General features: G+C 42.5%; 1 protein-coding gene across 9 annotated transcripts in view; it reads right to left on the bottom strand.

Moving 5' to 3' along the window:
* Nhsl1 (NHS like 1) overlaps positions 1-24,785 on the bottom strand; it is a 232,848-nt gene that overhangs the window by 99,556 nt on the left and 108,507 nt on the right. The window contains exon 1 of one of the 9 annotated variants that reach the window (XM_031380513.1): positions 11,019-11,136. The exons of 7 other annotated variants lie outside the window; for them this stretch is intronic. In XM_031380513.1, coding sequence (XP_031236373.1) covers positions 11,019-11,034 — 16 coding nt within the window. In that variant the 5' untranslated portion in view covers positions 11,035-11,136. Of the gene's footprint in view, positions 1-10,049; positions 10,332-11,018; positions 11,137-24,785 lie in introns of those variants that run through there. One more of the 9 variants, XM_031380512.1, reaches the window with a different exon arrangement.

The raw sequence follows: 24,785 nt of genomic DNA, 5'->3' as shown, positions 1-24,785 counted from the left end.
TTTTTGTCCTCTCACATTTTAGGAAAATATGAAGTCACTTTAAAGACATACCTTCCACGAGCACCAGGCAAGAACATGGCTCACTTGGGACTGCAGTTCTGGCAGAGAACCCCTGTTCTTCTCTTCCATACTGTAGGATCAGATGCAGCCAAGTTCTGAGGTAGAAAGCTCTGCAGTCCGCCTATGGCTTAGCTTTGGTCTGCGACTGGCACTGCCATAATAGAGAACTGGGCACCAGAATCCTTTATCATGAGTGAAGAGGCAGCTATGCGGAGGAGTTGGCTGGCTACCCTGGAACTTCGAAGGAGTGCAGAGTGCAGGTACAAACTGTGGAGCTACTGGACTATCTAAGCACAGGCCTTTCCATCCTGACTAGAAACCCCTTAACTTGTCACACCCTGAACCACCACCTCCCACTTAACTTGACACACCCTGTACCACTCCCCTCCCACAATGACAGTTTGCTTCTCATTTCTCTACAGAGCAGCTATCTATATAGCCTGACCCAATTCTTGACCACTCAGGGTCCTTGACTTGGACCTCAGGGCTGTTCATTATGAGGCACAGAACTTGAAAGTCACTTTCCAGAACTGAAAGGGGAAAACTTAAAGAAAAGGATGATATCAGATGAGAAGGCTGGAGAAATCTTGGGCATATTACATACCAGCTCAACCCCATCTGTTTTAGGGGCTCCAGCCCCCTCCCAGCTAATAGAAACCTTATCTTCTTTCAGATAACATTCCAACACCGGATCCATCCTACAGTTTCATGGAGATAAATGAGCTCTAGGGAACAACTATGACGCCCTATCCTCAGGAAGATTGGTATCCTAAGTCAGAAAAGGAGAAAAAGACCAATAATATCTGCCACAGCAACAGCATTATCTTGAGCAGCAGAAAAGACAACTTGTATCATGGGCATAAGAAAGCTAACTCAAAATTGTCACGAGAGGAACTGGCCTTGCCAACTCAACCCTAAAGCTAATGACAAAAATCAAGCTGATATTTTATATTTGACTTGCTGGGAGTATCCAACCCTTACAGAATTTATAAATGCTGTGATTTCAGAGATACACACTAATGTCATCTCCTCATATATGTGACAGGTTTTGGTCCCACGATGCTCAGGATCAAAAGCAGCTCAGATTTTATTTTATTTTTAGCTTTTGAAAGCCAGGGCTGGTGGTATAATAAGAAATGAGACATCTTGGGGTATGCCCCAAGTCTAAGCAAAAAGCTCAGCTGTTCACGTATACCTGTACATATGTAGCCTAAAGGTAATAGTACAGGATTCGGGGTGCCACCAGTGTTTTTGACTGGAGCCAAGCCAATGAAGACATGTGGAGTTTTCCACTTGTAGCACTGTTTTAGGTCTGTAAACACACCAGACTTGTGGTTTTTCTGTTGAGGATGTTCAACCTACTGTTTTAAACATACATTGTGATTTTCCAACGTTAAAGCTCACTCGCCATTTTTCTCAAATGCAAGGCAGACTGGCAGTTATCCACAAAAGCAATACAGAAAATAACCCCCAGGTCAAGAAGTGCTCATTAGCAGCCCTCAGCATTGCACCAGCCTGTATAGGGAAGAATTAAACGATCCACCCGCACACTCCTCTCATCTGGCTGGGAGAGATTTTGTAAAAAAAAAAAATAAAATAAAATAAAACACTTTTTATAAAAGGCACCATCTGAGCATTCCAAATCTCGCTTTAAATTTTTATCAAGTATTTGTTCTGCCAGGAAACATTTCCAAAAATGAAAGGTTTTGTTTCAGTTGCTGTGGCAGCAAACGCTTCCTTTGGAGCAGTGAGAGAACCAGCAGGAGACGCTTCCAGCTTACATGCATTTCAGAGTATTGTTCCACTTTCACACTCCTCTGCCAGGATATTCAACTTGTGAGGCTTTTTCTTCATCTGGATGTACTTATACAACTCAGCGTCCAGAAAATTCTGTAAAGGCTGGTCTAAATATGCTGCAATGGAAACACCGGATCTGCACATGATGTCACACAACGGTCTTTACTTTCACAAGTCCAAAGTGGGTCTAATCAACAACTTTTTAGAATATCTGGGTCAAGCTTAAATAAAACTATTGTATACTTTATATAAAAATGCCCGATTTCCATATAAACTATTATTGCATCTTCAGTGTTATATTAGATAGACAGAAGCTTAGGAACTTTTCCCTCAAAGAGTTAAACTCGTCTGATAAAGAACAAACTTGAGATTTCCTCAAGACTCTTCACTAATGGAGGTTAATCCTTTTTTAAGATATCTGGGTCATGATTAGCAAGGAACCCTTTTTAAAAGACTCTTCCTTTACTTTGCTCCAAAGTCAGTCTTGGTGAAGGAAGAATCCCCAAGCACTGGTATGAGCAGATGCACCTCTAGGATGGACAAGAAAGCAGTCTGTAGTCTTAGGGCCTAAGGAGATATAGGCCAGGGGGTGGATGTGTCTGAAGTCTTAGGGCCTAAGGAGATACAGGCCAGGGAGTGGACGTGTCAGAAGGCCTTCCTGAAGGAGGAAGGATGGTACTTGGCACATGGTGATGGTTCATCAATATTAGTAATAAATGAGTTGTATAAATGAATGTTAGCATTCATACCCAACATTTTATCAAAGTGTTTGTGTTAAATTTGATGAATTTCAGGTGTTTCAAGATTGATAACACATTCTGGATAATATATCTAGATATATAAAAATGAGCTCTCCTGGGACTAGGCTTTCATGCATAAAATATTAGATATTCTGCTACTCTACTACATATCCAGAAAGGATGGACCAGAATGTCTTTTGTCCATTAAAATTAGACAAGGGTCTGTTCAAAGGAAAAAGTGTAACCTGCTAGGACATGGCTTTGGAAGGCAGGATAAAGTGTCACTGTCCCTGGATACTTATGTATGTGTTTCTACATACTCCATTTTCTCCTACCATGCCTTCACTTGTAACCATCACCTGCTGGATCCCTTTTCTAGTTTTCCAAAAGTGACAGGATGACAGGAAAGTCACTAATCTCAGCTTCTAATATAATGCAGCCTCCCTAGTCACCTCTCCCCCTTCCCGAGCAATGCTGGTAAGGCTCCCAGGAGGCTCCTCTGCACCCTACACCTTCTCTCTCTCAAGACGACCTGCTTCTGCTTGTCCTCCCAATAACTAACTGCCTGTCACAACTTTACTGTTTGGGCCTGGATCCTTCAGGCTGGCCAGGAATTCACTTTGTAACTCTCAGCCCTCTTAGAATCTAGAACTTTCCTGGCTCAACCTCCCTGGTCCCAAGATTACAGGCTTAAGCCGCCACACCAAGACCTATTTGTTATAACTTTGGTTTAAAAGTTTAAGTGGCAACAAACAAAGCTGTCAGTAGACTGTTGCTCAATGAAATAAAACAGTAAGGGATCCACGGCCTCTATCCATCACAAGAGAAGATTGCTTTCCTAATGTGTTTCAAAGTTCTGCCTTGTGGGGTTTTTTTCCCACTGGAACAAGTACGGAGTCTTTGGGAAAATGACTTTCTTCATAAATATAAATTCAGGTCCATGACATCACAATTCACCACTCCTAACAGCTTACTGTGTGCTGGTCAGGTCTTTTCCACAGAAAGTACTCAAGAGAAAACGTGTCCACGAACACGCCCATATCTTTCCTCCTACACCCACTTACCCCTACTCAACCCAATGCTACATTAGCTCATCCTTTTGTTTTGATTGTTCTCGAGATTGACCATATTTTAGTAGTAAGAGATACCAAGGAGAAAGTCTAGACTCAACCTAGGTTAATAAAAACGGATAATGATAGGTAGTCACTAGACAGGAGGTGAACACTGGTGACATCACAACAGACAGTTTCTTGTTGGGTGTAGCTAATTTACAACAAGTAGATCTTAACTTTAACCACTATAATATAATCTTATAAAGTTTACATCTTTCAGTTTACACCTATTTCTTATACCCTCAAAATCACATCTTGCCAAACTGTTTAACTATGCCAGATCTATTGCTTAAAGACTTTTTTGTCTGTGTAGCCCTGGCTGTCCTGGAACTCACTCTGTAGACCAGGCTGGCTTCGAACTCAGAAATCCACCTGCCTCTGCCTCCCAAGTGCTGGGATTAAAGGCGTGCGCCACCACTGCCTGGCGCTTAAAGACTTTTAGACTGTGTCAGCATTAATTCTGTTTGAGTAATGCTGTTCAGAATGGTACACTACAGATCCCTGAATGCCTCTGTACCCAGCCCTCAGCCATAGCACGATGGTCTTGGTCACACGGCTCCAATCACCTTAGCCCCTCCCCTATCACCTTTACTGAGACACACTTAGATTACTAATCATGCATTGGTCCAGCGGGACACAGGTATAACCAGCAGCTCTGTCTGTGTGGTCATGTGGATATGAAGCGTCTGTAGCTCATATGTCCCCAGATGATGGAACTGTTCTGGAAAGGCTGTGGGACCTTTAGGAGATGGAATCTCTCTGAACATGCGAGTCATTTGGAGGCAGAGCTTAAGGTTTTATATCAAGGTCCCACTTTCTGGTCCACTGTGTATTTTCTGTAGCTATGTGACTAGCCACCTTAGACTCCTTCCTCTGGGCCTTTTCTATACCCTTTTTTAAACTACAAGTCAAAAGGTATTTTGTCACGGCAATAAGAAAAATAATTAATACAGACTGTAAGAGAGAAAGATAGCTAAGAAAGGAATTCAAAAAACATCAGAGAGACATGAAAATCAGCAAAGAAACGAAACAAGCACAAGTTAAAATAGAGATACGGATATAGCTACCTTGATCAGATGTCTGCCTGGCACTCACAGGCCCTAGGTTCTATACACAGTGTGGCAAAGACTGAATGGGTGTGACATCTATAACTCCATCACCAAGGAAGTGGCATTAGGAGTTAATTCAGGGCCCCTACTCCATCCACACTGTGAGGAAGGCAAAGTGCAGCATGGCTTTGCCAAGGCTTTCAGTCACTCAAGTCACTTGCTTTGGTTCCCCAAAAGATCCACAGCTTTATCTTTGCACAGAGAGATGGAAAGATCTCAAGGCCTGTGCACTCTGTGCATGCAGCAAAACCAGCTACTGCTCTTCCAGCCCTATGGGTAGCACTTCCTAGATCATCCCACTGTACATTCTGCTTAGTGAGGGAACCAATCTTGCCCTGTAACCATCACATTAACAAGAATGGATATGGCTCTTTGTGAATTACCTGCTTCTCTCCAGTATTAGAAATGTGAGATCATGGCTGGAGAGATGGCTCAGCAGTTAAGAGCACTGACTGCTCTTCCAAAGGTCCTGAGTTCAACTCCCAGCAACCACATGGTGGCTCACTACCATCTGTAATGGGATCCAGTGCCCTCTTCTGGTGTGTCTGAAGACAGCGACAGTGTATTCATATAAATAAAATAAATAAGTTTTTAAACATGTTAAGTGAGATCATACGAGAGTATTTATTAAAAGTGTTCATTTAAATTACTGGTGTGAAGAATTCCCTTTGGTAGACACAGATTGCTGGCTGCCAATCAGAGGCAGTTTTTAAATGAGTGAAAGAATGAGAGTCACTTTGAGATGCTCTAAAGCATCCAGAGATGCTGCTAGTTTATATAACACCCGAATTCTGAATGTGTGATAGTAAAGTGCCCAGAATCCCACAGAAGTGATATTCCCAGTGTTGCTTTGCTTTTCCTGCCTTCAAATGAGGCTAAGAACCAATGAAGAAAACAATAGGCATTTTGCTTAATGCCTGCTTGATGGCTCATTACTGGATTGAAGAAAGGGCTGGGTACAGTGCTCACCTAAAATCCCAACCCCCAGGAGGAGGCAGGGCAGGAGGAATTTGAGTTTCAGGCCATCACAGTGAGACTGTCTCAAACAAAGGGGTGGGGGTGTCAAGGGACCTTCCAAAGCAAATGGCTGCTTGTTAGCACACTTGAGAAATGCACTTGTTCCAGCACAGAACAAACAAATCTGTTTCTGATTCTTGACATTGGTTTCCAAATGCTGCCAAGAAAAGAATGTAAGGAATTCTTCTGCATACACAACATACATAAGACAACTGGAAAGGGGCCTGTGCTGCATCCCAGGGAGCCCATCTAGGAAGGAATCGGAGCCGGTTCCCACGAGAGCTACCCTCGAAGGAGTAGCAGCACATGCCTGAAATGGTTCACGACTGTTCTCTTGCTCTCTAACATAACTCTCTGCTATTATTAGACAACCAGAGGCTTTCCTAAATCCGTAACTTGTGAAGCAGAAAAGAGCACAGGCAAGCTTCTATCATGTGGAGCATGTAGGCAGCTGGGACACACCCAACTGCACAGAGCTCATAACTGTCCCACTCCATCAAACTAACTTTCTAGATCTTGGAAGACACATTAATGCTGAGAAGAAAAGAACCCAGCCCCACATCAGTTCCTGTTTTAAAATCCATGTTTAAAAAAAAAAATTAAGAACCAGGGAAAAGCTACTATAAAATTCAACTACTTAAGCCCACAGCATACCTTACATACTGAATTGATCTTTAGGCCAGTCTGCATTTATCCTTCCCAAATCAACATCATTTTTAACATACTGAAATTACTTTTGTAACTCTAGAATAACATAAACAAGAGAATTGTGAAAAGTGAATCATCCAACGGCCTGAGCTATCTAATGCAATTGTTTAAAGTTTGGCTCGCACTGAGCTGACAGCAGCGAACTTAAGTTCAGTTTTGTTTTCCCCTTCTCAACAGGATAAAAGTTCATGAAGGAAACAGAATCGTTCAATGGATTTAAAGAGCCAACTTTTTCATTTTGCATGGCCGGACTTGAGTAGATCTCCAATCCATCTATGTACAAACTGGCCTTAAACATTCACTGTCAGCTTTTACAAGCATCCTCCAGGCATCTGTGTTGGGCAATCACAGCAAACCTCTAGCATATCTCTCAGAAAGCAACCTCAGTTTACAGAGTTTAATGCATGTTCTGTTTAGCTGGCTTCTATGGTGTCCTCTCAGAATTCACATCCACCAGAACTTCAAGGCAGGACTCTATCTGGAAACAGGTTCTTGCAGGTATATTCAGTGAAAATGAAGCTAGATGTAAGATTACAGTAGGCCTTAATTAACGGACATCCACCCAATACAAAAACCACTGAGTACCATACAGAGAAGGCCTCCTGAAAACAGGCAAAATCCAGTGTTAAAATAAATGGTATCTTCAGGTCCACCAGTCAGGAAAAGATTCTCTCCTAGAACCATGTTATATGCTTTATTGGGGAGATGCTCACATTCAGCCCAGAAAGGGGACTGATGACAAACCAAAGAAGTAATTCTACCTAAGTCTAACTTGGTGGACCGGTTACTGGGACTGCCTACAGGAGCCTGGTGACTCTAAACCAGCTGTATCACTGAAAAGTCCATTCTAGCATGGACGACAGTTCACAAAAGCTACATCCTTAGTTGCAGCTTTCTGCCCAGCTTGCCTTACAGGTAACTCCACCAGGGAGTCTCCTCTTCCCCAATAATAGTTATACACACACACACACACACACACACACACACACACACAAACATGCACGCACGCACGCACACTCACACACGTGCAGGCTTGCTTAGTGCACAGGCACATACACATATAACCTTGAGGAGAGGCCTTCTGAACCTTGAATTTTGTGGTGTGTGTGTGTGTGTGTGTGACAAAAGAGCATATGTGCATGTGGGTATGTGCAGAGCTCGTGTGTGGAGGTCAAAGGACAACCTCAGTTGCTACTCTGCACTTAGCACCTTTCTTGAGACAAGTTTCTCGTATTGTCACTACATGGGACAGACTAACTTGTCTGTAAACTTCCAGGGATTCTCCTCTTTCCAGCCCCAGCCCCCTGACCCCAAGCCATCAGGCCTTAGGAAGACTGAGATTATAGTCTTGCAGGACAGCATCCGGATTTACAAGGGTTCCAGGAATCCAAACCCAGGACCTTGCATTTGCAAAGCATGCACTTTACCAACTTTACCCCTGCTAAATCTTGTATTTTCTGTGGTTCCTAAGCTCTGAAAGTTCCCTTAGCTTCTTGAGCACTATGATCCCCCTTCTCTTCTTTCCCACAGAGAATGTCTCAAATGGGTAGAAGTGCTACATGCCAAGACAATATACCTTGGTTTCATATTTCTGGCTAAAAAATTAATACAGGTTTTTCTGCTACCAGCACTACAAGGACAATACTTTGCTAAAATCCAAAAACCAAGTGTGTGATATTGTAGTGCTATCACATAATGCATGAGTGAATGTTTATGAGATATCAGTCTGTGATGGACTAGAATATTTTTAAAACATGCGCCCCACATAGGAAATGCACTTAGAGATAATATTTATAAAGATGAAAGTTAGTGTACCATATTTAATAAAATTCTGGGTTTTTTTTAACCATTTTACAGATAATTGGTATCCCTTGTGATTTTGGTGGTAAATATTTATTTCTTGTTTTTTAAGACAGTCATCTGTGACTATACACTTACTAGATAAACTGGTAGCTTGTCATTAGTTACATCGTTAGATCAGCTAGAAACTTCTCTCTTGGACCTTGATGGGTCATTGACCAGATAGTGCAGGAATGTTAGTTACGCAGTGTATTTGTTCATCACAGGGGCCTTGGCAGAACTTCCCCAGAGAGTAGGAACTCAGATGTTGCTCAGACAAATTAATTTGGGTGGGGTGGATATACTGAGATACTTCAGTGGTGATAGCAAACTTTACTATCACTTTACTAAAGAATCTATCAGTTTCATTGATCTAGAACAACTCTATGCTAGTCTAGTAATAGTAGCGGCAAAGGCAAGTTCTTCTATAGAGACATTTACCAGCACAAAATTGAGAGAAAGGCAAGGGGGTGGGGGTGGGAAACAGCCTCAAGAAAAGGAAAACTGCGTCAGTGTGGAAGGGAGGCTATCTGATTAGAATGCTTTCTTTTAGCAATTATGAGAAATACACAGGAACATGGTTTAAACAACAACAACAACAAAAAAAGCAATCATGTTTCATTTAAAGTCAAAGTTAATCACAATTACATACTCAATACCTCCAGGTCAAGAGCTAGCAATAGAAATAAACCAATTATTGAAAGCACTGCCCTTCCCAAAGTGAGAACACCAGCCACCAACAAGTGATCCTTCTCTTCCCGTGTTTAATCCTCCTTTGTGGTGGGTTTATCCCACTAGGAACACCAATAGCTATCTGTAGTGCATTACTGCGCATCAGCAGGCTATAAATCACTGGAATAGTGTGGATTACCAATGTAGTTTGATGACTAGAGATCCAAAAGGGGGCTTATTCACTCTTCAGGCAAATCACACACACACACACACACAGACTTCAACATCAAAGCACTTAGTTGTCACTGTATGCCATACTCAAGTCTTGAACCGATACTAAGTTGGCTCTGATACTGAGTCTGGTATATTGATCAGTTCTCTAATAAAGTAAATCTGTTGTTATGGGAGGAGGAAAAAATACGTTGAGGTTCTAGAAGTCATACTCAAAGGCATTCAAGGCATATCACACCTGCATTCAACTGCAAATCCTTAACTATCATAATGACGTTAGTTGCCCTGTGGAAATTACACCAAGGCAGCATGTTCTTCTATCCAATAATATTGCTGACTTCCTACACCTTTTCCCCCCAAAGATAAAAGTTTAAAGGAAGCAATTTTACCAGAGTTCATAATCCTTTTTATCAAAAATTACTTTTTAGAAATATTCAAATTCATTCAGACTAAGTCTCCCAAGAAATCCATTACAACTCTTTATTGTGAGAATTAATCAAGGATGGGCAGTGGCAGCACACGGCTTTAATCCTAGCACCCAGGAGGCAGAGGCAGGTGGATCTTGGAGTTCGAGGCCAGCCTGGTCTACAGAGTATCAGGTCAGCCACAGAGACACCATGTTTAATAAATAAATAAATAAATAAATAAATAAATAAATAAATAAATAAATAAATGTTTAATAAATAAATAAATAGATAGATAGATAGATAGATAGATAGATAGATAGATAGATAGATAGATAGAATGTTTGGTCAACTCTGTACCTGGTATACCGACAAACATCTCCAACTTAAAGTAGAACATAGAAGACTCTGGTGAGTTTTAAGGGGTCAAAATTAAGCTGAACACCACAAAGACAGAAACCCCACAACCCACGTCTCTACCCCATCAACAGTCTAAGAACAAAGGAGTGGCCTACAGAGCAAACAAGCCAGGAGCACATTCTTTCACAAAAATGAAAGGCTGTCACGAGTTTACCATCACCAGCATTATATGCACAGAAAGATGTGAACATCATAGCCTGCTTCAGTTCCAAGGAAAGTCATCCTAGCTCCCTCATTTCGATAGTCTCACAAAGCACATCACCACTCAACCGAAGGTCTTGAGATTGTGACAAGAGCTGGAAGACACACTTCAAGGATACAATAATTGTCTAACAAAGAAAATCACCCATTACCCAAGAATCACCACAAATGCTCAGTTATTACTAGTTGTGTTAGAATACTTAGGAAGCCATAACTCACATGCGGCCAGAACAAGACATACCTTCTTCAGTAAAACTGGTTTAATTTCTGAGTTCATGCACTAAGACTGGAAGCAATGGAATTCCACCCCGCACACACTTCTACTCTATTGTAATTCTATGCAGGAATGATTCCTAACATGAAAAAGAATGTCTCCTCTAGGACTCACAGTACAGCACTAAACAAATCTTACATTATGGAACTTATTAAAAAAAGACAACTCTTTATCTTCAACTTTTAACCACTTGCGTTTATGACAGAATAATGCATACAAAACACAATGAGACGGAGAAATTTTTCTGCCTGAAAGAATTCCATCTTTCCAGCAGGAGATCTTTCTTCCTGCTTGGAACCAAAAAAAAAAAAAGAAGAAAGAAAGAAAGAAAAAAGAACAATGACTTTTTTACTTTCATACTTACTAAACTCCCTCAAATTCTAATCGCAGTGGACCCTATAGCTCAAATGACAGTTCTCCCAAAACCTCCTCACCTTTCAGGCAGAACATTCTCCCGCAGTTCCATGGAGGGGCTGGTGTTCTGGGAGCCGATGTGGCCTGCAGTGCTAGGCACAGCTGTCTCCCACCCACCTCCAAAGCAGCCAGAGAGCGCGGGGCAGCCAGCCAGCGCCTGTTACTACAGGAAGCCACTACCCAATCCCAGCTTTCTGGCCCGGCTGCTGACACCTCCCTATCTGTCCATTATTTCACACCAGGAACCAGCCCAGGATCCTCTAGAAAGAGAGGGAAGCCCAGGGTCAGCAGTCTCTGTTCATCCTGTCTGGTGCAGCCCTGGGACACAGAGCCCCGTGTGTGTGTATCTCCCGGTGTTTTCCATTGCAGTAGATGTGGCTCTTTATGTGACCAACAGCACAGAAATCACTGGATTCAGGTTAACTGTTCGCTGCTGGTTACCACTAACCTTGTCCTCCCTGTTCCTCTTTGGTCACATGCTCTCCTCTCTTCTCTGATGTGGAACAATCACATACTAACTTGTAATTAATATTAAACATTAGGATATTAAACTCTCCACAAAGCTGAACACACACAAATCCGTGAATATGTATGAAACATTCATATACCAAATAGTATATATCCCATGTACATGTTCACTATCCTTACTAGACTACAAATGCTATGAGTAAATGTATTAGTATAGAAACGTGAGCTATGTCACATTTCTATGACATTACCAGTTTTCCAGATGACGAAATAAAGTCAGTATTAGTGCGAGTTTCTAACCATTGTGGCACAACTGGGTCATTTAATCTCTTCACTTACAATGGAAAGGTAAACTCACCTTGACAAAGTATCCATCATCGATTCTAAAGAAAAGAAAAGAAATAGTCTATAAATGCTGATTCCAAGGGACTCTGAGAGCTCCACCTGAACCCTGTGTGGCCCTTGGGGTCCCTCCCCACATACACTGACGGCAGGAAGTGACCATTGTTCACAGGCCCAGCTGCTGCTGGCAGGTTTTCCTCTGGACACCACAGGATGCAGGAAACTGACTCACAAACCCAATCTGGCTGCCTGTGCGCTGGGTGCCAGTTGCAGCCCTTTCTGCACGGTGTGGATGTTCTGTGTGTACTGGGTGCCAGCTGCAGCCCTTGCTGCACGGTGTGGATGTTCTGTGTGTACTGGGTGCCAGCTGCAGCCCTTGCTGCACGGTGTGGATGTTCTATGTGTACTGGGTGCCAGCTGCAGCCCTTGCTGCACGGTGTGGATGTTCTGTGTGTATTGGGTGCCAGCTGCAGCCCTTGCTGCATGGTGTGGATGTTCTGTGTGTACTGGGTGCCAGCTGCAGCCCTTGCTGCACGGTGTGGATGTTCTGTGCGTACTGGGTGCCAGCTGCAGCCCTTGCTGCACGGTGTGGATGTTCTGTGTGTACTGGGTGCCAGCTGCAGCCCTTGCTGCATGGTATGGATGCTCTATGTGTACTGGGTGCCAGCTGCAGCCCTTGCTGCATGGTGTGGATGTTCTGTGTGTACTGGATGCCAGCTGCAGCCCTTGCTGCATGGTGTGGATGTTCTATGCTTCTTTGCTTCCAGCACCCGGCTCAGCATAACCAAATTGAAGTCCTCCTCGCTATTTTGTGTCACTTCACTACTTCCTATGACCTGAAGGAAATTGAAAATGAGGTCTCTGGCCAGAAGAAGTTAAGACACGGAGAGCCTGGATGTGAAACATTACCAGTACGCTGGGGCAGTAACTCAGAACAGAACTACAAGAGCCCTCTTGGCTCAGCTAGTTCAGTAAATCACAAGGCAGCCTATTTACCTAAGTAGCCAGCAGTATCAAGTTCAAAACTACATTGTGCTCTTTCATGCCTCCCTGTGACCTTTCCTCAATGAGCCAGAGTCACTCTCTGTCCCTCCTCTCTGCAGTGATCGTCCATGTGATGTATGAATTGCAAATGTACTCCTAAAATGTTCTTGCAAGTGAGATTCAACATTTTACATCTTTAGTTTTATTTCTCATGTCTGGGTGTTTTGCCTGCATGTTACACCTGTATACTATGCACATGCTATGCCCACAGAGGCCAGAGGAAGACATTGGATCCAAAGGAACTGGAGTTACAGACTCACTGTTAGGGGTTGTGTAGGTGCTGGGAACCAAATCATGGTTGAGTGGCATAGATAAGTGGAAGAGGAGGGGGATTATACTCCAGTGGTGGAGCACTTGTCTAACATGCCCTGGGTTGGATCCCAACACTTGCAAAGGTTGGTGGAAGGGTGGAAAGAGGAGAATTAATAGAATAAATAATTAGGTCTCAGTTCTATAAGTAAAGCTAAGAAATAGGAGCACAAACTAATATGATCAATAATAGGTTCTTGTCTGTTAGCATGTAATTAAGTTGTTCTTGTTAGCCACTCACAAGAAAGCGTGTATAACTTGGGGTTCAATTCATAGAATGATTGTACTACTGTTGTATGCACAAAGCACCAGACTCTATCTCCAACATCACATGAACTGGGCATGGTGGAGCTGACAGGAAGACAAGACTTTCAAAGTCATCTTCAGTTACACAGTCAATCTGAAACTAGCCCAGGATACGCAAGAGCCTGTCTCAAAGGGGTGGGGGTGGGAGTGGGGTGGGGAGGAGAAAGCAGTATAATTTTGTGAAGTGGTTAATAGTACCCATCCAAAATTCTTCTCTCTCTTCACAACATGATGCTGCCCTTTACAAAGTGACCTCATTTTCAACAAAGTCTTTACAGATATGACTAAGCACAGGATCAAGATGAGGTGATATGCATTGGGTGGTCGACCCTATCCACCAATAAGATCCTAGTCAGAAAGAAAAAGACATACAGACATAGAGAAGGGCTTGTGAAGGCTGGCTAGACAGTAGCACTGCATACCCACAGGCCAGGAACCCGCACAGCCACCTGAACCTGAACAGGCAAGGAAAGAGTACCCACTAGGGCCTTCAAAAATAAAGTAGCCTGCGCCCCGATTTCAAACCATTTCTCCTGACCTGTGACACTGCTAATTCTTGTCATCATAAGCTACTGCATTTGAGGTAACTTAATAGAGAGGCCCTGCATTTATAACAAAGCAAAATTCATGGAGAAAGTGACATGATTTTTTTAAGTTATCTTCAACATATGATTACAGAGAGGCTTAAATTCTCTTCCTTTCATACCATTTTATTTCTGGGGCTACATTTTTACTTAGATAAAAAAAGGGTTCCTGGAATATACTTCCAAACATTACAAACACCATCTTTTATTAAATTAGTGAAACTATAGATATCACCACCTGCAAAGTCCACAGCATCTATTTGAGTCATGGTTGGCCTTCTGACAATGCCCAGTAGATTAGCATATTTAAGAATCCCTTATTTCCAAGTCAGGCATAGAGTTATATACCTTTAATCACAGCACTCGGGAGGCAGAGGAAGGCAGATCTGTGAGTTCGAAGCCAGCCTGATCTACAGAGTGAATTCTAGGGCTATACAAAGAAACCCTGTCTCAGAAAAAAAGAAGGAGGAGGAGGAGGAGGAGGAGGAGGAGGAGGAGGAGGAGGAGGAGGAGGAAGAGGAAGAGGAGAGAAGGAAGGAAAAGAAAGAAAAGAAAAGAAAAGAAAAGGATTCTTTATTTCTGACTATCCAATTGTGAACATACCTAAGAATAAAACATGAAAAAGCACACAATCAAACTCTGCAAAGACATTAAGGACTATGCATTAAAATGATATCGTCTGTCACTACTGACCACAGCCATGGGGGTGAAAACTAGCTGAGCTATGGAGACTCCTATCCAGAGCCGCAGGCTGGGAGGATGCACAAGCTCACACATCAGAGCCCTTTGGACAAAACAAAGATCTCCCCTGCCAACAAGCCAGGGCGGCAACCTCTTTACTCCCTTGTGGTATTACGACACCCAGCATCATGCTAAAGTTTAACCTTATCTCTACAGGAGAGAGAAGGTGGCAGCCATGCTCACGGCCAACCTTTGTCAGAGTTTTCTCCCCAAGCATGACGGTGATAGTTCACTTCTATAAACCAATTTTTATTTCAACACTAGTGATGAGGAATGAATTTATATAATATGTAGAATTTCTGAGTCAAAGCCAGGCAGTGGTGGCGCACACCTTTAAATCCCAGCACTTGGGAGGCAGAGGCAGGCAGATCTGTGAGTTCGAGGCCAGCCTGGTCTACAGAGTGAGTTCCAGGCAGTCAGGACTGTTACTCAACAGTGAAATCCTGTCTCAAAAACAACAACAACAACAAAATTAATGAGTCAAAACTGAAAATTCTATTTCATTTCTGGAAAAATACGATAAAACTATGAAAGAAAATAGGGAAAGCATACACTAAGAATTCTGGCTCCTCCTCTTATCAAAGTTTAGAAAGCAGTCTAGTAGCCCTCGTTAATCCTGGAAACCACCTACAAAGCCAGATGTCAGCTTGCATCTGTAATTCTAGCTCTTTTAGAGTAAACTGGAGTCAGAATCAACCCGGAGCTACTACACACTACAGTGAGAAGGGGGGAGGGGATGCCTGCTTCAGAAACTAGCCAGGGGATAAAGCACTTGTTGCCCAAACACAAGGGCCCTAGTTTGAGCACCCCCAACACTGTACACCTGACTTCATCAGCGCTCAAACTCTCTCAGAGAGGAACTCATGCAGAGTCATAGCATTGTAACTTTAAATTGGTTAATTTCATTTTTCCCTTAGTTGGTTCATTCATTTCTTCACCCATTCATTTATTTCATTCATTCCAGCTGGGTATTAAAACTAGGTAATTCTGCATAGTAAGCAGACGCTCTATCACCAAAGTGCTAGGAATAGAACCTAGGTTCTCATGCATGCCTAGCTCCTCCTGGAATAGTCTAAACTAGCCCTTCATTATGACCATTGTAATCTGGCCACCTCATAGACAGGGCAACCTAGAACACTCTTTTTGTCCTAAAAGCCTCCCCCCTCTTCCTACCAAGATCTCAGCCTGGGTCTCCAGACAAGAGAAGACACTGTGAGACACACATGCTTGGGTCTGAAATGTACTCGAGAGGTGGATAACCCTGTTTCTAGGTTCAGCTTCTCAGTGAACTCAAGCAACACAGGACAACTTGCCAATATGATGTACATTACAGTGATTTGAAAAAAGAACCCTTAAAACAGAAAATCAGCACCAACAAGTAGGGTCCTTATTGTGACGATATACTTGACCATGGGGTTCATGCCTTTAGAAATGATCTGTGGAAGCAATTTAGAAAAGTTTGGAGACAGAAAATAGAGAATACCCAGAATGCCACACAGGTGGTTGTAGTGGGAGCCCTGAAGACTCAAATACCAATAAACGCAAACAAGGGTAGGTAACGTTCATGGAGTTTTTAGATGGGAACAAGTAGTCTTCTGAGAACTGAACTAAAGGCCTTGCATGTCACATTCTGACAAAAAACTTGGCCACACATTTTTCTATTTCCTGACATGTTTGTGTTGACATCAGGCTGAATTTAAATTGATAGGCTACTTAATCCAATGAAGGAAGTCCCAAGATAGGATAACCTTCAGGTTGTGGCATGAAAATATGAACTTAAAACAGATTAGAAAGATCTGGAAGGCTTGCAAGTAGGCCAGAAAGAGAGCATATCAAAGTGACAGATCAGGATACCAGTGCTGAAGAGACCTGCGCTTTTAAAGGGGAGCCAGGCACTCTGAGGTAGTGAGGACAGGTAAGATACCTGAGGAACTTTGGGAGTCAGTGAAGCCCTACCCACTGTAAGCTCAAGACTAATCAAGAAAGACCTCTAAAAGACTTAGCTTGAGAAGTGCCCCTGCTTCACCTTGTTGCAATAGCTATGAGACTGAAGTTAGAGATGCAAGGGAAACTCTAGAAAGGTAAAACATCTGTGGAGAAAAGCTATAGGACGCAAGCGGACACAGGTCAAGACAGAAGTCATGTGGGCTGCAGCCAGCCAGGAAGCTGTAACTCCCACTTCTCCCAGCTGCCAAGCTTGGGGCCATAGGACTTAACATTTATTTACCCTGCTGTTTTTGCTCTTGCTTGGTTTCTATGTCCCTGTCTTAGTTAGGGTTTTACTGCTGTGAACAGACACCATGAGCAAGGCAACTCTTATAAGGACAACATTTAATTGGGGTTGGCTTACAGGTTTAGAGGTTAAGCCCATTATCAAGGTGGGAGAATGGCAACATCAGGCAGGCATGGTGCAGGAGCTGCTGAGATTCTACATCTTCATCTGAAGGCTGCTAGGAGAAGACTGGCTTCTGGGCAGGTAGGATGAGGGTCTTAAAGCCTGTGCCCAAGTGACACACTTCTTCCAATAAGACCACACCTCCTAACAGTGCCATTCCCTGGGCCAACCATATTCAAACCACCACAGTCCTGTGGGCCACTGTATGTCCAAAGTATATAACTAAAACAAACAAACAAACAAATGGATTCATAGCTTGAGTCTCAAAAGAGATTTTAGGTTCGAAATTTTGAATAATGTTGGGAGTGTTAAAGAATTTGGCAGGTCCTGCACTCTGCATTAGGAAATAGGTATAAGGCCAGGGGTAGGATTTGTCATGGCTTGGATATACTATCCCCAGCAAAAGGCTTACGTGCAAAATGCCTGTTTCCCAGCTGGCGGGGGCTACTGAAAAGTGATTAGATCATGAGAACACTAACTTCATCAAAGGATAAACCCGGTGATGAGTTCATAGCTGAATGTACTCTAGGGAGGTAGGCTGAGCTGGGAGAAGCAAGTCACTGCAGAAGTATGAAGTGTACCTCTCCTCTCTGCACCATTCCTCCTGATTCCTGACTACCATGAGGAGAGCAACTTCCCCGTGATGCCCTTCCACCATGGTTCTGCCTTGCCAACCAACTCCAGAGCCAGCTCATAACCTTGGTAATCAAGAGACAAAATGAATCCCATTCTACAGCCAAACTCCAGATGAGTGCTTTCAGCTCTTTGGATTGAAGCTAGGCCACCCTTGACAACTTTCTAGTTGTTTCTCTTCTCTTACTATCTGACCTCAATCTGCTTCCATCCCTTCTATACATCTTTCTAAAAGGACTTTAATCACTCTATTTCTCCATTTATGTATACATATCCACACATGAATATATACACATGTACACACACACACACACACACACACACACACACACACACACACTCATGTATACACACAGTATACATACACAAAGGCCAAATCTCACATTCCTTCATTTAGCAATAAAAGCTCCTCCAGAATTAGACTTGGTTCATTTGGCAAACTCTTTTGGACACACCTATCCTTAAGTGGCCCCTTCAGTAGGCTTGTGTCACAGACCATAGTCTCCTACCCCCGCTATCTTTGAGAACTCTGTCATTTGCTTTGCCTGGAATGTTGCCCAGCTCCCATTCTGGCTTCTTACCTCACTGAAACCTTATTTGAGCAATTCCCTCTCTAGAAAGAACTAACCCCCTCTGCGCTCCTGCTCCCCCAACGTCACAGCGTCACAGCTCTTCACCTGGGACGAGAGTTCCTCAAAGCAGGGGCCTGCTCTGTTGTAGTTAACGAGCACATGATAGGACAGGTGAACAATTACTTGTAGCATAACCACATAAAATCTGAGTTACTATGACTACTCTAGTACATCCAAAAACAAAGAATTAATGGAAAGATATGAATCCCAGATGAGACATATATGCCCCATAGTATGTAGATTTTTATTTAAAAAAATCATATCTAATGTATTTCTTAAAAGTTAAGTAAATGGGTATGATTTCCCCTATATATACCTATATTAAAACTCAATATGGATGGAGCCTGGTGGCTCATAGCTTTCATCCCTGCATATGAGAGGCAGAGGAAGGAGTGCCTTTGTGAGTCTGAGCTCAGCCTGATCTACACAGCAAGATCCGGTTTCAAGAACAAGACAAAACTCATTATTAAGTAAGTCATTGGTATTATTACATATGAGCCACATTGTCATACCATAAATCCTAAATCTGTATAATAAAAAAATACACCCTCTTGAGGACTCAGGTGGTGACTGTTAATAATTTAATTTAATTATAGAATTTTTAGGAACCATTACTATGGTCATTCTGCATTAATTACATATTTGAAGGGTGACAGAAGTGAGATAGGAGAAAGAGAATTCCTCTGGAAGTATGTATTACAAGACTATTAAAGCTGGTATGTCCAGCTGGAGGGCGGATACCAAAAGATGTCACAAAATGACACACTCAAATCCCACTTCTTAGGAAAGTCACAATGAAATATGTAATAGGAGAGACAAACAAAACTGCCAAAGTCTGTTTTCTTTTTCTCTCAAAGTTCTGCCCTTGTCACTATGTCTAGGACACATAAATCATATTACGAAGAGTCTAGGTTAAAAGACATAAAACAACCACACAGACCAGACACAGCATCCTGGACTCTCGGACTCTACACATCACCGATACCATCTTTGTGAGACTGGCTTCCAAAATACATAGAGAAGTCACAGAAAAATGAACCCCCAAAATTAAATCACTGAGATCATGTGTACTATACTCTCCCCAAGCACCAAGCAATCCAATGAGTTATAGCTAAAGTCCCCAGAGCGGAAATAGATCCCACTCACTCTTCCACCTGAGCAGTGAGCATCCTAAATGGTTAGCAACCAGCCTAAGTCAGAACTATTCAAGTTCATACAGCAGCCAACCACCAGAGTCCCGAGTTCTGCCACTACATATGTAAAACAAATTCAAAACCAGAGAGCATATCCAGCTATCACTACTTACAATCAAGCAGAAAGATTTAAAAAACAAAATTAAGATACACTAAGATGCTAGTTAGCAGGGTAAACTAAACTAAATAAATTGTCCAGATTCAAGCTGGGTATGATGGCACATGCCTTGGGAGGCCTAGGCACAAAGAACTCTGTGAGTTCAAGGCCAGTCTAGTTTACAAAGCAAATCTAGGATAGCCAGGAAGAAAACTCTGTCTAAAAACAAACAAACAAACAAGGCCAGTCTAGTTTACAAAGCAAATCTAGGATAGCCAGGAGAAACTCTGTCTAAAAACAAACAAACAAACAAACAAACAAACAAATAAAAAAGTATAGATTCCAGACAATTTTTGTCTAGAGAACTAAGTATATTGTTCTAAAACTTAAGTTCCTTAAGACTTGAAAATTCAAGATAGATTTTTTTGTTTTGGTTTGGTTTTTTTGAGACACGGTTTCTCTGTGTAGCCCTGGCTGTCCTGGAATACACTCTGTAGACCAGGCTGGCCTCAAACTCAGAAATCCACCTGCCTCTGCCTCCCAAGTGCTGGGATTAAAGGTGTATGCCACCACTGCTTGGCTCAAGATAGATTTTTAAGAAAAAAAAAAAAGTTATATATTTGGAAATCTCAAAGCTCTATACTGATCTACAGAATTTTGGTAGGGCGTGGTTGCTCGCTCCTATAATCCAGTCAGGAGAAGACAGAAACAGGAGGGCTATAGAAAAGGGAGACCCTGTCTCAAAAACAAATAACTAAGAAACAAAACCTAGAGAATTTCTATTAAAGGACAGCTTATCTCTGAAAGCCCCACATTCTCCAACTTTTAACCCACTTTAACCTCCGTGACCGCACACACTCTGAGGAAGAAAGAAACTCACCACTTCCCTTCCGGCTGCCCAGTCTCCTAACAAGCTGGGCAGTTTGAAATGGTGAAGTTATTTCGGGACCCCTAGGATTTGAAAACGATAATGGTTTGAGGAAACCACGGCAGTTGGCCTCTTCGAGTCTTTCCCCTGTCCTTAGGAGTTTAAAAATAGGCACAAAAATGATTCTTCAAATTGGTAGGGCAATTTTAGGGGTGGAGTTCATGCTGAAGCCCACGATGATCATAGAGTCCCGGGATCTGCAGAGCACAGTACATCCCACAACACAGCCCTCCTCTTTGATTAGGCAGAACACAGTCTGAGCCTCTTCATTTTTCATTTTCCACTATTCTCTCCCTCCCTTCCTCCCTCCCTGGCTTAACATCAGTAAGGTTTAATTCCCATCCAAGTGACTTACAACTCTGTTATAGGTAAAAAGCAAGGATTTATTGTTGTTCTTTTTTTCTTTTCCATGTATCTACAAATTCAACTACTAAAAAAAAAAAAAAAAAAAACCTCTACAACCAGTCAAGTGGAGATAATGGTATCTGTCAAACACAGAATGCCACACTGAAAGCTGAAAAATGTGTTTGCTTCTTCGGAGGCAGGTGTGACTCTGACAGCCCTTCTAAAGTTAACTGTCTCCCGGAATGCTGCTGTAGACAAAGGCTGCAGCTAGGGGTGCATGGGTTATGGGTTCACTCCCCGACACTCCCCGACCCTTTCCTTTTTTTTTTTTTTTTTGCAAAAGAATGAATGTGGTTTCTGTCTTTGAGTGAAATAAAATTGACACTTGAGACCCTCATGGCTGAGGTTTCTCTCCCTCTGTCTTTGCAATGCTAAGTTGCTTGTCCCTGCCACATCTGCTTAGAAAACCTTTCTCTGGGTGACACAGAGCAAAGGCAAACTCCAAACGCCTGCCCTGTGAGGTCAGCAGAGGAATCCATCATCTGACCTCCATAGCAGTCAGGCACATCAAGACTAAAGCAATGGATAGAAAAGAGCACTCTCTCCAATAACATTCAAAGGGGGAAAAGGACAAAAGGCGAGGACCCTGCTAGTCAGACTCACCGGGCCTGCTCCTCCTTCATTCTGTCAGACTGCTATTGGTCCTCAGCTCTAAGCATGCTGGGAAGGTTCTCTCCAACAGAAGCCCATTCCATCCCAGTATCTACTAAAACACTCAAATGGGGCCAAGAAAGGAAAATGACAGGGTCATTGCTGCAATAACTTCACTTCACAAATTACTCGTTATTTCTTATTTCTCATATTAGAGAGAATTCTTTGAATCTTCATTTCATCAGAAAAGAGACTTCAAACATGTCATTTTGTCTGAGAATTATAACCAAAACAGAGTAATATGTTGGGGATGAGAGATTTTCCTATCAGGAGTGAGACTCCTTAATGAATTCTCCATTATTTAGAAAACAAAAAAACTGTTATTTTTCTCAGAGCCTCAAATTTATTTTTTATTTTTTGGAGACAGGGTTTCTCTGTCTATCCCTGGCTGTCCTGGAACTCACTCTGTAGACCAGGCTGGCCTCGAACTCAAAACTCGCCTGCCTCTGCCTCCCAAGTGCTGGGATTAAAGTCATGGGCCACCACTGCCTGACAGAGCCTCAATTCTTGTGTCACAAAAATTTTAAGGTCTGTTGTCAATGAATCTAAATTGCATTTAAACACCTTTGAATCTTTCCCATAATAAACCAGAGTACAAATTAAAAATTGTATTTAAACTTTTTTTTGCAAGTTTCTTACATATAGATGGAAGTATGGACCCAAGATGGGGCTTATATCATTTCAGTAGATTATTTAAAGATTATGTGAGGGAGTGCTGTATATTGGGATTATTAGTAATTCACATAGGAAAAATAATGAGAATCAACTTTCTCAGTCTTAGTACACACAATTCCCATTTGTATTAATGAAGGTCAACTTTTATTTGAATTTTAGAATCAAAAAGGTTCATTGGACATTGTGATGGTTTCTATATACTCAGCCCAAGGAGTGGTACGATTAGAAGGTGTGGCTATGTTCGAGTGGGTATGGGCTTTAAGACCCTCATCCTAGCTGCCTGGAAGTCAGCATTCTTCTAGCAGCCTTCAGATGAAGATGTAGAACTCTCAACTCCTTCTGCATCATGCCTGCCTGGTACTGCCATGCTCCTGCCTTGATGACAATGGACTGAACCTCTGAACCTGTAAGTCAGCCCCAATTAAATGTTGACCTTATAAGAGTTGCCTTGGTCATGGTGTCTGTTCACAGCAGTAAAACCCTCACTAAGACAGAAGTATACCTATCAATAACAGAAAGTTCTCTTTCTTTACCATTTTACGTTTTAAAAATCAAATGATGTGAATTAAGATGTGAAACAGTAATTTTGGCTAGCTGTAGCAGTACTCCCCTGCAATCCTCACACGTGAGAAGTAGATACAGGATAATCACAAGTTCAAATACATCATAGACTACTTACTGAGTCCTGGTCTCAAAACATTAGGAAGGAGCTGGGAGGGAAAAAGAAGGGGAAGGAAATTTGGGGGAGAAATTTCAAATAAATGAATTTACATATACACTTGACTCAATGCCAGATGGAGAGAAGCAAAAGTGGGTGAAAAGAGGGAAAGAAAATTCAGTGTTGTTAGGGAAGTGGTTAACGGTGAGGACAAAGCTGAAGAAGCTGAATTCCACAAAAGATGGTGATCTAACCTAGTAACACCGAGGGGTTCTGGAGGTGTTTAAACTTCAATAGTTTACAGAAAGAACCGGGATGGCCACATACAGCGATAGAAGCGCTCAGTGATGCAAACATGCTCATTGGAAAATGAGAGCAAGATGCCAGAGTCACACCGGCCTCTGACCAGGGCATTCAAGAGATGGTGGGCCTCTGACCAGGGCACTCAGGAGATGGCGGGCCTCTGACCAGGGCGCTCAGGAGATGGCGGGCAGTCTTCTTAGTCTCAGGGTCAATACAGTTGGGATCGAATAGCTGTCCAGACACTGCCCACAAGATTACAAATTAGAAACAGCAAAGCATACAGCGTGGTGATCCAAATAGTACTATTATTAAGGGGCACAGCAGTGGTGATCATAAAGATATTCACAAACCCTGGTGCTCATAGGAACTATGCCATAGGAACTCATGATGACTGTCCACAGACAGACCAATGAGTCTAAATAGATAAATAAATAAATTGCATCCCTGGGCTGTGCAGAGTTGTTACGGTATCATGGAAAGAAGGTGGAACTAAACCACATGAAGTAGATTTAGATCCCTTCTAGATCATTTCTGCCCTGCTGGCTGCAAATCAGTCATCTAATCTTCCAGGATCTGCCTTCTCACCTCAGGAGGAGATAATGCCACCTGTCCTAACCATTTTACAGGATGATCGTCACAATGAAATGAGATCCTGTGTGTGGGCACTGCTTAAACTCTGATCTGCAATGCAAACAGGCTCTAGACAGAGTGCAATGCAGAACCCAACATTTCAAACCATTTTAGCTCTCCACAAGGTAAAATTCCTTCTTCCTGATTTGAAATAACGATCATAGAAATCCCAACAAATTAAAAGAAAAGTATTCTCCCTCTGATGCAGGCTAGCCCAGTGCAACAGTATTATCTCTGACCAACCAGCAGCTTATGAGCAGCTAGGAAAACACTGCTTCCCCTCTAGTTAACGGGCTCTTCACTACAGACAGGCTAGAGTCTAACAATTCAGAGGTAAATGTAGGTGCTAGGGACACGGCTCAGTGAGTCATGTGCCTACCATAAAATCATGGGGAATTGTGTTTCATCCCAGCACACATGTACAAAGCTAGTGCAGCAGTTCTGTAAACTCGGCACTGTACTGCGTAGGGTGCAGGGTATTTGGAGACCAGAAGATCTCTGGAGCTCCCTGGCTATCTTATCTCAATTGATAAGATCCAGATTTGATGACAGACCCAGGGTCAAACAGTAAGGGGGGACACAACACAGGAAGACACTCAACATTGACCTCTGGCTTCTACCAGAATATGCACACACATATTCACGTACACACATGAACACAGAGTAAATTTATACACACATATACAAACACAAAATAAATTTAAGTGAATAAAATGTCTCTACTAATTTTCCCCTCCTGGGGGATGGTCAATAAGTGTAATGAATAAGGTAGGCAGCCACTGTCCAGACATGG

This window comes from Mastomys coucha, unplaced genomic scaffold (assembly GCF_008632895.1).
Source record: "Mastomys coucha isolate ucsf_1 unplaced genomic scaffold, UCSF_Mcou_1 pScaffold2, whole genome shotgun sequence".
Lineage (NCBI taxonomy): Eukaryota > Metazoa > Chordata > Mammalia > Rodentia > Muridae > Mastomys > Mastomys coucha.
This window is presented reverse-complemented; position numbering and strand designations above follow the sequence as displayed.